At 40.4% G+C, this 13,970-nt stretch overlaps 1 protein-coding gene across 6 annotated transcripts in view; it reads right to left on the bottom strand.

Annotated features, from left to right (window-relative positions):
* The window catches only part of znf423 (zinc finger protein 423), a 172,453-nt gene that overhangs the window by 119,689 nt on the left and 38,794 nt on the right, over window positions 1-13,970 (bottom strand). For 4 of the 6 annotated variants that reach the window (XM_067420426.1, XM_067420427.1, XM_067420432.1 and 1 more), the window contains one exon: window positions 3,594-3,803. In XM_067420426.1, the coding sequence (XP_067276527.1) occupies window positions 3,594-3,803 (210 nt within the window). The remainder of the gene's footprint in view (window positions 1-3,593; window positions 3,804-13,970) is intronic. The other 2 variants (XM_067420428.1, XM_067420430.1) reach the window with 1 other exon arrangement.

The following is a 13,970-nucleotide window of genomic DNA, read 5'->3' as shown; positions in this document are numbered from 1 at the left end:
TGCCAAATACACATGCACGCACAAACACATGATGGGATTCCAGGTGTAATTCTATAGCCACGGTGTCTTCTGTTAAGGGAATAGAAATTTCATTTCATGCCGTGGCGTGGCACGGCTGTGCTCGAGAATATTCCTGCTCTGACGGGCATGCGGTCATAATAATAACCGTAAATTGATAGAGTGGCTTTATGAGCCTTCTGCTGGTGTGCTGATATTGGCCAGGCTCTCCTTGGGGCCATGGGAACCATCCACTGCTCTCCACAACATGGCCTCCCTCACACACACACACACACACACACACACAAAATGGCGTGTTTGTCCCTTATCAGATGAAGTCACCGGCAGCATGCTACTCTCTCCCCCACTAGACCAGCTCCCAGGAGTGTGTCAAGAACTTGAAAGGGTTTTTAAGTGTTTTTTTATTTACTGCTGCTATTATTATTGCTGTTGTTGTTGTTACTATAAATAATTCTAAATAAAAGGAAATTGTATTAAACTTATATCGGATAATAATCTGCATTACTCAATATTATTTAAAAGATTATTCTCTAATAATAATAATTATTATTATTATAAAATAGTAATAATCAGGGTTATAATTGTTAACAAAACTATTAAAAAAAATGTTTATTGAAATAAAGCTAAAATTAAACAAAATACAAATATTAGATGAAAAACAATGTAAATGAAATGTAAAATATTATCTTGGCAATGAAACTAAATAAATTTAAGCACGAAAAATTACTAAGTGGAAATAAATTAAAACCAGGGGCGGCATTTATGTATGGCATTCCCTGGCATTCAGACAAGCGGGGGGAATAAACATCTCATGATGCTGCTAGTTAGTTCTGTTGTAGCTTTGAAAAGCAAATTTAAACAGCCTCCGTGTCCTAACCAGACGCAATCAGAGACGCGATGCAACAAGCGGCAAACTAGACTCGACCCGAGATCAATCAATCAAAAGTGACAACCAGTCAGAAGAGCGTGTGGGTGGGCTCTCTCTGCAAGCGCACTGACTGCTTTCACCACCACATGGTAAAATATCAAATTCCCAAATCTTACAGCATTTTAGCATGATTAAAAATACATACTGAGTGACTGAAACATTTTTTTTTAATCACAGAATACACTTGTTTGTTCACCTTGAGTTGACAGTTCGAACATAGCCTAGTTGTTTCCTTTCATTTATTTTCAAGATCATCTGAGGTGAATTATAAGGCTATGTCTATAAAGGTCATGAAAAATGGTATCAAACTCACTTTAAATTCCCATTACATTAAATAAAGCATATAATCTGCACTCGTACTACTTTGTATTTGAATCGAGTATTTGCATAGATTTTTTTGTTATTAAGTCTATTTAGTGGTTCTTTTAGTGGATTTTTGTCCATATTTTATATAGATAGAAGCTAATGTGATTATTTGGGAATGTTGTAGTTGTATGGCCAGCAGGACTCATGCCATACCCTAGGTTTTTGTGAAACGCCGAAAACCAAAATTATAAAATAAACCTAAAACATAAACCTTTAAACTTAAAAAACATAAAATGACAAAAAAACTGAATTTTTATATATATATATATATATATATATATATATATATATATATATATATATATATATATATATATATATATATATATATATATATATATAGAAAGAGAGAGAGAGAGAGAGAGAGAGAGAGAGAGAGAGAAATAAAAATTCTGTTTTTTTAAATAATTCATATATATATATATATATATAAATATATATATATATATATATATATATATATATATATATATATATATATATATATATATACATATATATATATATACTAAATTATTATATATATAATAATATTAATAATAAATTTATTGTGAAGAAGGTTTGTGATTGGTCCAATCCCCCAGATACGGCAGCAGGTTATGGGTGCTTCTCAAACAGAAGGCTGCATCCTAGGGAGGCTATGTACTTTCTAGTCCAGTCCATTGAAAGCTTGTAGGCTAGAGTTCTCCTCAGTATTGCTACAATAAAACAGTCTAGTAAACACACATGGCATCATCATAAATGTTTCTGCGGTCACGATGTGAAAAATCTTTTAAAATTATAATTTGAAAATACTTTATATTAAAAACATTGATATAAACTACCTTTCTATCTGTGGTCTCCCAGTGGTTTACATTATGTAGTTCAGCATTAATTTGTGATTGTGATTAATTTGCACACAAAAAAAACAACATTTTTTTTTTTGCGATTCATTTTCTGATAATTCTATTTTCTGGTATATGTGCCAAGGATTGTGGGTGATTGGAAGATACGACGGATACACTTGATGCACCCTTCAAAACAGGCCGAATGAAGGACGAGAAATGAAGATTGCCTTAAAAAAGGATCCTTTAAATTGAAACGTCATTTGACGGGCTTTGATATAGCAGCCGAGATATGTACTCTTACTGGGACGCATCCTTCTGATTGAGAAGCACCCTCTTTCGCAATCTCCAGATCGCACACTCCTGGGAACAACCGCATTTTATCATTTCATTTCACTCTTTATTTTTCCCCTCCAATACGCAACATGCAGCTCTCCGATGACTTCAAAACTGAGATTGCGTCTAAAATCCAGGGCCATGATTTCATTACTTTGGAAGTAGACAAAATAACAGAAGGAGATGGGGAAAGGGTTGTGTCATGCTGTATTGTGTCCTCTCAGAAATATGTGTGCTCTGGTATGATGAGGGCTGTGGATATTAACAATCCACTAGCATCATATTTTGAGAATTTGATATAGCTGCAAAAGATACTGCAAGATTATCCAATAAACATAACACATATGACTGCTGGAGTGGCATCTCCTCTCTCTCTCTCTCTCTCTCTCTCTCTCTCTCTCTCTCTCTCTCTCTCTCTCTCTCTCTCTCTCTCTCTCTCTCTCTCTCTCTATATATATATATATATATATATATATATATATATATATATATTTATATATATATCTACATCTCCCCCTCTTTTCTTCAGTTTTATGCTCGTTAAGGAGAGGCCCTTGATTAATCTGCTAGGAAGCAGATGCCCCTGCAGGGCCGCTTTCAGCGTTTCATTAATTACCACGATTGTAATAACGGCTATTGTGTGCGTGTACTGCGTGTTAGCTTTAAAACACCACTCTCCTGAGGGAGCATACTGACTCCAGAACAGCCAACGGCCTCTAAGTAACCCCAACGCCTCGAAAACTATACCAACTTCTGCCTCCTGCCAATATGATTTACTCAAAAATAAGAAATGAAATCCTTGTATAATTTCTGTGCCAATAGAATAACCACACATAACTGAAAAAAATTATTGAAAATATGATTTTTTTTTTAAAGTATGTTTACTAAACACTTCCCTGTCTGTCACTGTACAGTTAACCAGGTAGTCTCGCCCATAAACGTAATGCAAATAAGTTGGATGATTATTGATTATTGTAGGTGAAAAGTTTGTCTTAAAGGCTGTGATTAAAAATAATCCATTAACCCCACAAATGGCACATTAAATTAAACTGGAATAGGAGGATACATTGAAGAAGAAAAAAACACTTTGGATAAAGACAGTGGAGAAACACAACACATACACAAACCTGCTGGGCAGTGGTTGGTACGGTGCTCGGTCAGGTCTGCCAGACACTCAAAGTCCTGTTGGCAGTTGTCACAGGTGAAGATGGAGTCGTCATCTAAATCCTCCTCTCCCACCCTCTCGTCATGACTGGTCACACTCTGTTCTCCGTCCTCACCCGTCACCCGGCTCTCCTTTCTATCCGAGTCTCGCTCTGATACGACTGCATCTATGCATGTGCACACATGCACCGCAGAGAGAAAGATGTGAGGCAAGATGTGAGGTCAAGGGATTTCTATTGACAGGTGAAGCATACTATAATAATTATTTCTTGACTGTTATGTGTTGTACTTCATATAGGCCTATGTGCTGATGCAGAGCTTTTGCAAATGTCACGAGTACCAAAACTTACTGTAATTGTCAAAACTTAAATCAATAAAAAAAAAAATTAAAAACAATTGTATCCAGAGGCTTGGCGAAGCTATTCTGAAACTACAGCTTACCAAAGTAGAACTGAAGTAGGTTTACTAGTAAACTTATCTTTTGAAAAAGAAGTCAGCTACACTACATATGCATATTCATATACATAGACAATATAATGTAATAAAATATGTATTTTCTAGCACAATGAGGGTTTTGATTAAATACATGCGATGAAAGATGCAAAATTAAACGATGAAATGAAATTGCACAAAACAGAACTAATACAAGTAGAAAACAAAATTATACTAGAAGAAGTTAACAACAATGCATTTAACCAAATATTACATTTTTATCATTTTCATTTTATAAATCAGTAAATAATCCAAATGTACTGATTCACTAGAATGACTAAAACTTTCCATTAAGCATATGAGGAAAATAATCAATTCCAAAGAATGATTCAGACTTTCCATAGAAAGAGAGAGAGAGGTCCAATTCACTAGTATGAATCAAATATTCCAATGCTGCATGAGGTAAAGAATCATTTAGGATGAACCAAATTCACTTGAATCAATTAAACTTTCCAATGCTACACTTGAAAGAGTCAGAAATTGTTAGAAAATGTAGCACATTACTGGAATAGCTCTGCTGTTAAAAATGACCTAAAAGAGTTCACTTTTCTCAGTCTCGGTATAAATCCCAACCCTAAGTGTGTCTAGTCTCAGTCAAAACTACATCAAAGCTCCCATGAGCCTGTAGACTGAAGAGTAAGAGAGGGGCCCGAGGCTTCGAGAGCCGCTTGAGTGTGAGCCACCCAGTCGCTAGTGGCACACAGTAAGGACCAGTGGAGAAATCTGCCACTGCAATCCTCCTTCCGCCATTGTGGCTCCATTTTCACACCTTATTATCACATTAAAGGCTCTACGCTGAAAGGACTACACACGAGACTGGAGAAAGAGGGAGGAGAGAGCAAGATTGAGTTGAGTGAAAGAGAGACAGAGGAAGCGAGACAAGACGGCGTACAAAATGTGGGGTGGTATGAGATTGTGAGACAGAATGAGAGCAAAGAGACCCTGATAAAATTGATCCAAATTAAGACACAAAGGCTCCCGTCACACCTGCCATTAGCATGCGCTTTCAGTGGTCAGATCGCAATCGGATAGCACTTGACCGCTTTAAAAGCCAGGTGATTGCATTGTGATTACCAAGACCACATATGGAGGTGGTCAGAGACCATTCTGACCAAAGGTGTCGATGTTAATATTCTTTGTTATGTGCATACAACAAAAGTAATATACAAAAAAAATAAAAAATAAAAATTCATCTGTTTTGTAAATGCATGTTATTGAGCTTGTTGTGAACAATTATTCCATGCATACGTTTCATTTTTAAAAATGTTGTGCTTTTTTAATCAAAGTCCTAACTTGATCTTTCTGTGAAACAACAGACTTCTCTCTCTGGTTACGCATTCCAGACTTCTCCAATAATTTTATCCTCTTAAACCTAGTCCCTTTCTTACAAATGACAGCAAGCTCGCATTCAGATCTGCACCCAGCCAATCAACAACCGATGGATAGAACCAAGTCGCCGTCACTACATCCATTTCATCATGACTTAAATATGAAAAAACAACAGCCGGTCAAACGATCAGGTCACCTGACTTAATGACCAATAACCCATGAATTATTCCACTGGACTACACGTGGAATCTCGTGTTTCTCTCCCATAAATTCTAACTCGCATCACTATCCCAGTCCATAACCGCAAGGGAACTCTAAAATTCCATGATTTTATCACTTTTAATCTCTATTAGCATCCTTTACTTTGGGAATGTTTCTAAAAGCAATAATGCTATACACCATATTTGTATCTGTTAAAATTACATCAAGCATTCTGAATGTTATTTAAATACATTAAATGGCAAAATGTGTTGTTCAGTTTATGCAATGTCTGATGCAATAGGCAACCGGTTTTATGTTCCATTAGTGTAAGTGTGACCAGCTCTTTATCTGAAACACACTAGAGATACACTGCAATGGAATAGAATGCGAAACAAGTATTAATGAATAGAAGAAATCAAATAAGCGGGAAAAAACAACAACATCGACAACAAGGGAAACCAAGGAGCTGAGAAAAAGCAAAGCGCAGGGGAAAGGAGGAAACGTGAGGGCAGAGGGAGCGGGAAAAGGGAGGGAGGAAGTGGGGGCCGGAGAGAGGGAGGGCTGCTCACCGGCTCCCCCGGGCTTAACATCCTGTCTAATCATCCTGGACTTGTGCAATCAGAGAGAAGCAGGAGGTGGCCATTCCTGTGCTCCACACATTCTGATCAGCTCTAATTTGGCCAGGCCTGGCTCTGCATTACGCCGCGCTGCAGCAGCCCACGCTAATGGGGCCTGCGGATCGGAGCCCGGCCAGAGGAGAGCCTGGGCTTCGCTTTGGGCCCCAGCCCAGTCCGGACTGCAGGTGGAAATGGGTGAGGGGAGGGGTTGGTGGGTTTCGGTATCTGGAGGGGCATTTGGATAAGGAAGCGTCGAGGTGCTCTAGTTTATTTCGCCCCCACCAGAGCAGAGGGTAGAGAGGTGGGGGTGAAGGTGGGGGCGTCGTGGTGGTTTGGAGGGTGGTGCGGGCTGGGCTAGGGGGTAGGAGGGGTATGGCCATCTGTCCAGTGGTGAGAACACCGTCTGGACAGGGAGGAGAACGGCCCCTAACTGACACTACACTGATAGAGCCCTGAGCAGCGGTTACACACATACACACACGTGCAAACACACAAAAGGTGCATTAACTACACTATTTCATCCATGAGAGCTTCTAATCTCGGGGAAAATGGATGGTGGCAGTAACCCTCAAACACTCCCTACCTCTCCTCACTCAATCACACACACATTCGCACACACACCCTGATTCCCTCAGGTACCCTCATGCCAGAGGTACAGGCACTGCCAACCAAGGCACATGCCAGCACAACCTGCTACCATGGCAACGAGGGAGGAGCAGGAGGGGACCTTTCCCTACCCTTCTCCTCTCTCCATACCTCCATCTCTCCGGTCATAAGCGGGGCTGGCGTGCAGGAGGAGATGGAGATGAGGATAAAAGTGGCTGGCAGAGTGCACTATACTGCTAACCTGCCTTTTAAACTCCTCCATCCTTCTTTTTTATTCTCTTTTTGCATCTTCCTTTCATTACTGCCTTCTCTCCCCCTCCTTTCCCGTAAGCGTATGCCCTCTCAGGAGGGAAGAGGGGAGGGGAGTCTCTAGAGGGGCCCCTCCAGAACACACTCCATTAGAGTGCAGGGCCACCGTCATTACAGGGCTCCATTTCTCTCTCTGCAGTGGAAGATTGATACACACGCATCACGCATCTCAGCTGCAGTCGTTCCACCTCCGACCGCGGCCTTGACAAACACACACGAGTGCGAATGTGTGTGTAAACATGATGCGTGGTGTGAGGAGAGGCTGATGGACGCAGGGTGGGGCTCAGGTCAAGGTGAGGTCCGTGAACATTTCAAAATTAGGGTTCGCCCAATGGGGCTCACTTTTTATTTTGCGCATCTGATGGTTGAAATGTTTAAAGGGATAGCATACCCCCCCCAAAAAATAAGTTATTTATTCATCGTTATGTTGTTCCAATGATATATGACTTTATTTATTGTGTGGGGAAGACTATGTTTCCAATAAACAGGGACTTGAGGTTTCAAAAAGAGCCATAAAAGTACCACAAAGTAGGCTTGCACGACATTTGAAGCCATTCAATAATTCTGGTCTCTGCTCTATATGCTGCTAACATATATCTCAAGCATTCGAGGCTCCTGACAAGAGACTGTGCAGCTATTTGTGTGTTCATTACTGTAATAGCTGTCAAGCTAGCAAGCCTGTGGTAACTGTGATGCTATTTGTGTTTTTAATGTAGTAGAAACATGTTAGTGACATAATGTGGTCTCTATTATTTTTATAATGTTGTGCCTCAGGTAGGCTGTTAAGGTTCTAATGAGTATGGTGTTCGGTGTGCTTCGGTGTCCTTTTGCAAAACTGGAGGTGGAGGACAGAGGCATACACTGGCGTACCTCACAACAGGGCCTAGACTCCCTCTACTGTGAAAGGGCTAGGTGAGAAACAAGCCAAAGAGAGACAATGCTTCTATGTGTGTGTGTGTGTGTGTGTGTGTGTGTGTGTGTGTGTGTGTGTGTGTGTGTGTGTGTGTGTGTGTGTGTGTGTGTGTGTGTGTGTGTGTGTGTGTGTGTGTGTGTGTGTGTGTGTGTGTGTGTGTGCGTGTGTGTGTGTGGTGAGGGTTATTGGACAACGTTATAGCAAACTTGACTGAAAGGTCCATTTATCAGAGTAGACCCTGGTATGTTGATGGCAAAGACTTCACCAAGCACATGCTCTTTTCAGGCAAACTCTTTCCACCAAACCAATGTTCATGTTTGGGAGAGTATTTATCAATGCTTTAAGTTAGGGTGCGTGCTGCTGATCTCTTTCGTGTGTGCAAGACCAGTGTGTTAATGAGTGTTTGGGGGTCCCCAGCAGGGGATGTACCCAGAGCCCAACTCACTCTCTCAAAGCCAGCTGCAGCTCCCGTCCCTCACTCCGCAGGTCATTATCTCTGAGAGACAGCCTGTCCCAGCACCAAAACCTCACACACATATATCCAACTACTTGCAAAACAGATGCAAACAACATAAACGTACACTACACAAGGGTATTATAAATAAATGTGCACTCAACACACACACAAATTCACTCTTAATTGATGCAACAAAGAACTATTTTCTCAAAAATGTGTGTACATTAATAAATAAAGTTGAAATGCATACATTGTTTAAAGGTCCCGTTTTTCATGTGTTTTTGAAGCTTTGATTGTGTTAACAGTGTGCAATATAACATGAATTCATGTTTCGTGTGTAATAAAAACCAGTATTTTTGCACAATTTACTTATCTGTATAACATATATGCTGCTATATTACTGCTAACATATATCTCAAGCATTCGAGGCTCCTGACAAGAGACTGTGCAGCTATTTGTGTGTTCATTACTGTAATAGCTGTCAAGCTAGCATGTGTTTTTGAAGCTTTGATTGTATTTACAGTGTGCAATATAACATGAATTCATGTTTCGTGTGTGATAAAACACATTTTTGCACAATTTACTTATCTGTATAACACTGTTTTCTGTCCTAAAAACGGCCTGATGATTTCCTTGTTCTATGAAGTCCCTCCTTCAGAAATACGTAACGAGTTCTGATTGGGCCAGCGCTTCCCGTGCTGTGATTGGACAGCAGCTTAGCGCACGTAGCCCGGAAAGGTCACGCCTCTTACCATAACGGGGAGATGCACACGCTGAATGCGCGCTCTTCTCCACGTGGGAGAGCAACAAGACCACGCCCCCTTTTTTGCATATTTTTGTGGGCGGAGGGTTAGTCAACAAACGGTTCTAGTGACGTCATTCATGCCAGGAAGTGCAGGGGTGTAGTCCAAAACGGCCGTTCGCTGTAGGCTTTGAAAGGAAACTTCTTTTAAATAAAATATCTCGCTTTGCATTGAATTTGAGCTTTATAATTTTACAGGTATTATTTATGCTCTAACAGCAACATTACACACTAACTAAAGTTTGAAAGATGGAATCGCAAAGAACAGGACCTTTAAAAAACACATTTTTACTTGTATCATGTTTAAAAAAAAAGTGTTTCCAGTCTTCAACTGTCCAATTTTGGTGAGCTTGTGCAAATTGTAGCCTCTTTTTCCTATTTGTAATGGAGATGAGGCGTACCCAGTGGTGTATTCTGCTGTTGTAGCCCATCGACCTCAAGGTTGTGTGTGTTGCGGCTTCACAAATGCTTTGCTGCATACCTCGGTAGTAACAAGTGGTTATTTCAGTCAAAGTTGCTCTTCGTTCAGCTGGAATCAGTCGGCCCATTCTCCTCTGACCTCTAGCATCAACAAGGCATTTTCGCTCACAGGACTGCCACATACTGGATGTTTTTCCCTTTTCACACCATTCTTTGTAAACCCTAAAAATGTGTTGTGCGTGAAAATCCCAGTAACTGGGCAGATTGTGAAATACTCAGACCAGCCCGTCTGGCACCAACAACCATGCCACGCTCAAAATTGCTTAAATCACCGTTCTTTCCCATTCTGAAATTCAGTTTGGAGTTCAGGAGATTGTCTTGACCAGGACCACACCCCTAAATGCATTGAAACAACTGCCATGTGATTGGTTGATGAGAATATATAAGTATAATCCTTTAGGTGAGTGTATGTATGTATGTATATTATATATATATATATATATATATATATATATATATATATATATATATATATATAAAGGTGTACATAAATTGCTGAATAAAAACAATTGTCTCCAAAATAGCTGCAGCAATTTTTAACAGAGGATACATTCATATTCATATTTTACAAAGTAATTCAATGGTGCTCAAGAGTTGAAGTCATTAAATGCAGTCCCAAGGGTTGGCATCCTTTCTAAAAATGGTAAATTGCATATTCTAATGCAAGAAAAGAATATTAATATTCATAAAGCTTGGCCAACTTTTTAAACCACACTTACAATATGGTTTGACGGAAACTCTGATTTTATCATTATATATTAATGATTGTTTTTCTTTATGATATTGTATAATATTCATAGCTCTACTAATAGCCCTTTCTTATGCTTTATATTAAACATGGTTGTGTTTGTTTTACATCAAGTTGAGCCTCAGGTCGTGCTTGTGTGTGTGTGTGCGACAAAGATTGAGTGGTGGTTTGGTGGTGGTTGGGGGGGGTCTGTTACAATCAAACCCCCCCTCACAAACACTTTCTCTCTCAGGAAAGACAAACAGCCATGTTTGTGTGGGGTAATTAGATGAGGAGAAGTGAATTAGCAGAATCCACAGAGCAGTCATGTTGCCGAGCACAGCCCCGCCTTACAGGGACCTGCTAATTACCCCTCGTTAGGTTGATATGTCTTTTTTTTTTTTTTTAAGTGTGGTGCAGCTTCCATCATGAGAGCGGGAAATAATTAGCATTGGTGTGATGCTGCCCTTAATGGACACCGCAAGGCATGCTCCACACTGACGAGAGGAACACTGAAATCACAAAGTGACAAAGGATCAAGAAGATGCTTTAGTGCTACTTAGAGCCACAGATCCAATGGCACAACCATGTTGTCTTCATAATCGCCCACAACGCACAATAATTGTTAAAAATTAAAATGCCATGAAACTGCTTGACAAGCGAAGTTTCCTTTCCTATGTTCAATTTTGGACAAAATGAGTGTGTACATTAGCCTTTTCATGTGTATTTTTAGTGCCTATATCAACTAAAAGTTAAGTTTGTCAACTTTTCGGACTGCAATAACATGTAGATGCTGATCAAAGATAATAAACATGGACTAAAAGCCACAAATGTCTAATTTTAATCGCGTGTGATCTTTAAATAATGCAATAATAAGCTTTCCATTTTGAATTGTTGGTTTTGCTCTCCAAGAAGGCAAGTCAGCAGCTCCGCTAAAACGTTTCGAGACCTTAGCTAGGGAACTCTCTTTACGATCAGAACCCTTAAAACTCCATTTCCCTTTCCGCCACTGTGTCTGCTCTTAGTTATGCTGTACCGTGTGTGCGTTTAAGTGCAACTGAATGTATGTTTTTATTATTTCAAAGTACTAAAAGGGGAAATCCACATATGGAGGTCATACTCACGTGTCAACCGAAAGAGAAAAGAAATCAGGAGACAGAAACCGAGATTAGAAGAGAAGTTGTGTGTTGTACTAGTAACAGGAGCAGAGAATACGCTTGGTTTGGAGAAAGAGGTACACACACACTCACATACCAGAACACAACTAAACCCCAACAAAAGAACAAGCCACACTGTGCTGCACTGGAAAAATAGCAGCTCCAACTTAAACAAGACTTTTTTCCCTATGAAAACATTAAAGCACAAGGCTGTCTTTCAACTAGACCACAAATACACACACGCAGATACACACTCAAACCAGACGTGGCCAAATGTAAACCAGATCAAGGCTGCATTAGTTAGAGAGACCAAAGGAATTGTAGCGCTTCTCTAAGCTCGATTAGGTATGTCTGATCTCATCACACGAGCACAGCCTACCTGTCGAAATCCATCGCTCATCCTGTCCCTGAAAACTGGCACAGACAAGCTCCCTGATAGAAAACATTAATGATGTTGGACTGTGTCAAGACACAACAGAGTCGATCCAGGTTTAATATGGACTCCACGGCACAAGCACCTTTAAACAAAACGAATTCGCAATTCTAAAAAATTAAATAAAAAAGAACAATAATAAATAAATAAAAATTAAATACCATAATAATAATAATAATAATCATTTAAAATAAAATAAATATAAAATGACAAATAAAAAAATATATAAAACTAAGAACACCAAACTTAACTCAAATCAACTCAAGTCAAAGTTTGTGAGACGTATCAACTGTTACAAACCTAACTGTTTAATCCATTTTTCACAATTTGTGATAATTAGCATTGGCCACCAATTGTGCCATCTTGTCTAATAAACAGATATAATACCTCCTCCTCATATAAATTCCAAATACCTACAGTCTTGTCAATGGATAATAAACTTTTCCTGTTTTCAATGCAAATTACAGTGAATTTGGAGTTTAACAAATTCTCATAATATTTATAAGTCAGAAACAATGGTCATCCTGCTCTCCATAAACTGTCATTGTCTGCTGAATAACCCATGTTGGTTGACCACTTAGACACGAACTAAGGCCACATGTATGGTACATCTATATCCGCATTGTGCGCGTTCCGGTTTGGAGTTGGGACAAGGGCCCCTGATGGCCCAGCGCTTGAGCAGGTGCAGTGCATGCACGTGGTCTCTCGGGGGAGCGCAGGGCCTAACGCGGTAAACACGGGACCTATTTAAAGCAAGTAGACCTCTCTCTCTGGCTCTTCTGGCCTCCGCTAGCTGTGTTTCCACAATACCGCATGGCCCCTTGGGACTCCCGCTTGCCAGCCACTCTGCACCAGTCTCCTCCCCTCCAGAGACCCAGCACCCAACGCTCGTGCACCCAGACGCAGAGAAGAAAGAGTGGGAGATGATGAAAGAGCACGTCATGGAAGGATGGGAATTAAATCACACAGAACACACAAACAGCCAAACAGTTGCTCACCGATGCCATCACCTGTTCCAGCCAATGGTTCCGCGGGGCGCGGGATGACATATGAACGTGCAAGCGTCGCATACACACGTCGACACGCGAATATACACGCGTGGCGACATGCTAATGCATACACACACAGAGACGCACACCTCCTCTTCACACATTAAAACTGTTTTCCTGTCGCTGCCTTGGGGAAATTAAAAATATATTATGGACCTCCAGAGGTTCATGCAAGGAGATGAAGAAAAATAGAGAGGGACACAAATGAGAGAGCGAGACAGACAGCGAGACACGAACTGAGGGAGAGGAAGACACACAAAAGCACTTGAGGGATAGAGAGATGGATCTCTTAGTTGTGTCCTCTTTTCTAAACTGCCCACTGCATCATGGAGAAAGAGGGCCATTTTGGGGCTGCGTTGTAGCCGACGGTCATCATCGCTCCTGTCCTCCTCCCGCCCTCCCTCTCATCCCTCGTTCCCAGTCACCAAACAGGGAATGCATGGCTGAATCCAGCTCAGGTTAGATTCCAGAGGGGACTGAGCATTTGCAGGGGCCAGGAGACTGACTGATTTTTCACTCTGTGTCATCCAACAGATCTTGCCAATCCTCTGGCTCTCTACAGTTGCCTCAGAGTCCAACAAAAAAAAATGGGCCATTTTAAGCCCGACTGAACGATCGCTTACCCAATCAGGCCAATGTTGTGTAGTTATTTAAATATGTTACCACGGTAATAATACCTAGCTGGTTTTAGCGAATCTGTGAGAAAGTCTTGAAAGCAACAAAGAAATCAGTAAAACTGTTTCTCAACTCCAGTCTTGCGGA

This window comes from Pseudorasbora parva, chromosome 16 (genome assembly GCF_024679245.1).
Source record: "Pseudorasbora parva isolate DD20220531a chromosome 16, ASM2467924v1, whole genome shotgun sequence".
NCBI lineage: Eukaryota > Metazoa > Chordata > Actinopteri > Cypriniformes > Gobionidae > Pseudorasbora > Pseudorasbora parva.
Note: the sequence above shows the minus strand (reverse complement) of the source record. Positions and strands in the feature narration are given on the sequence as shown.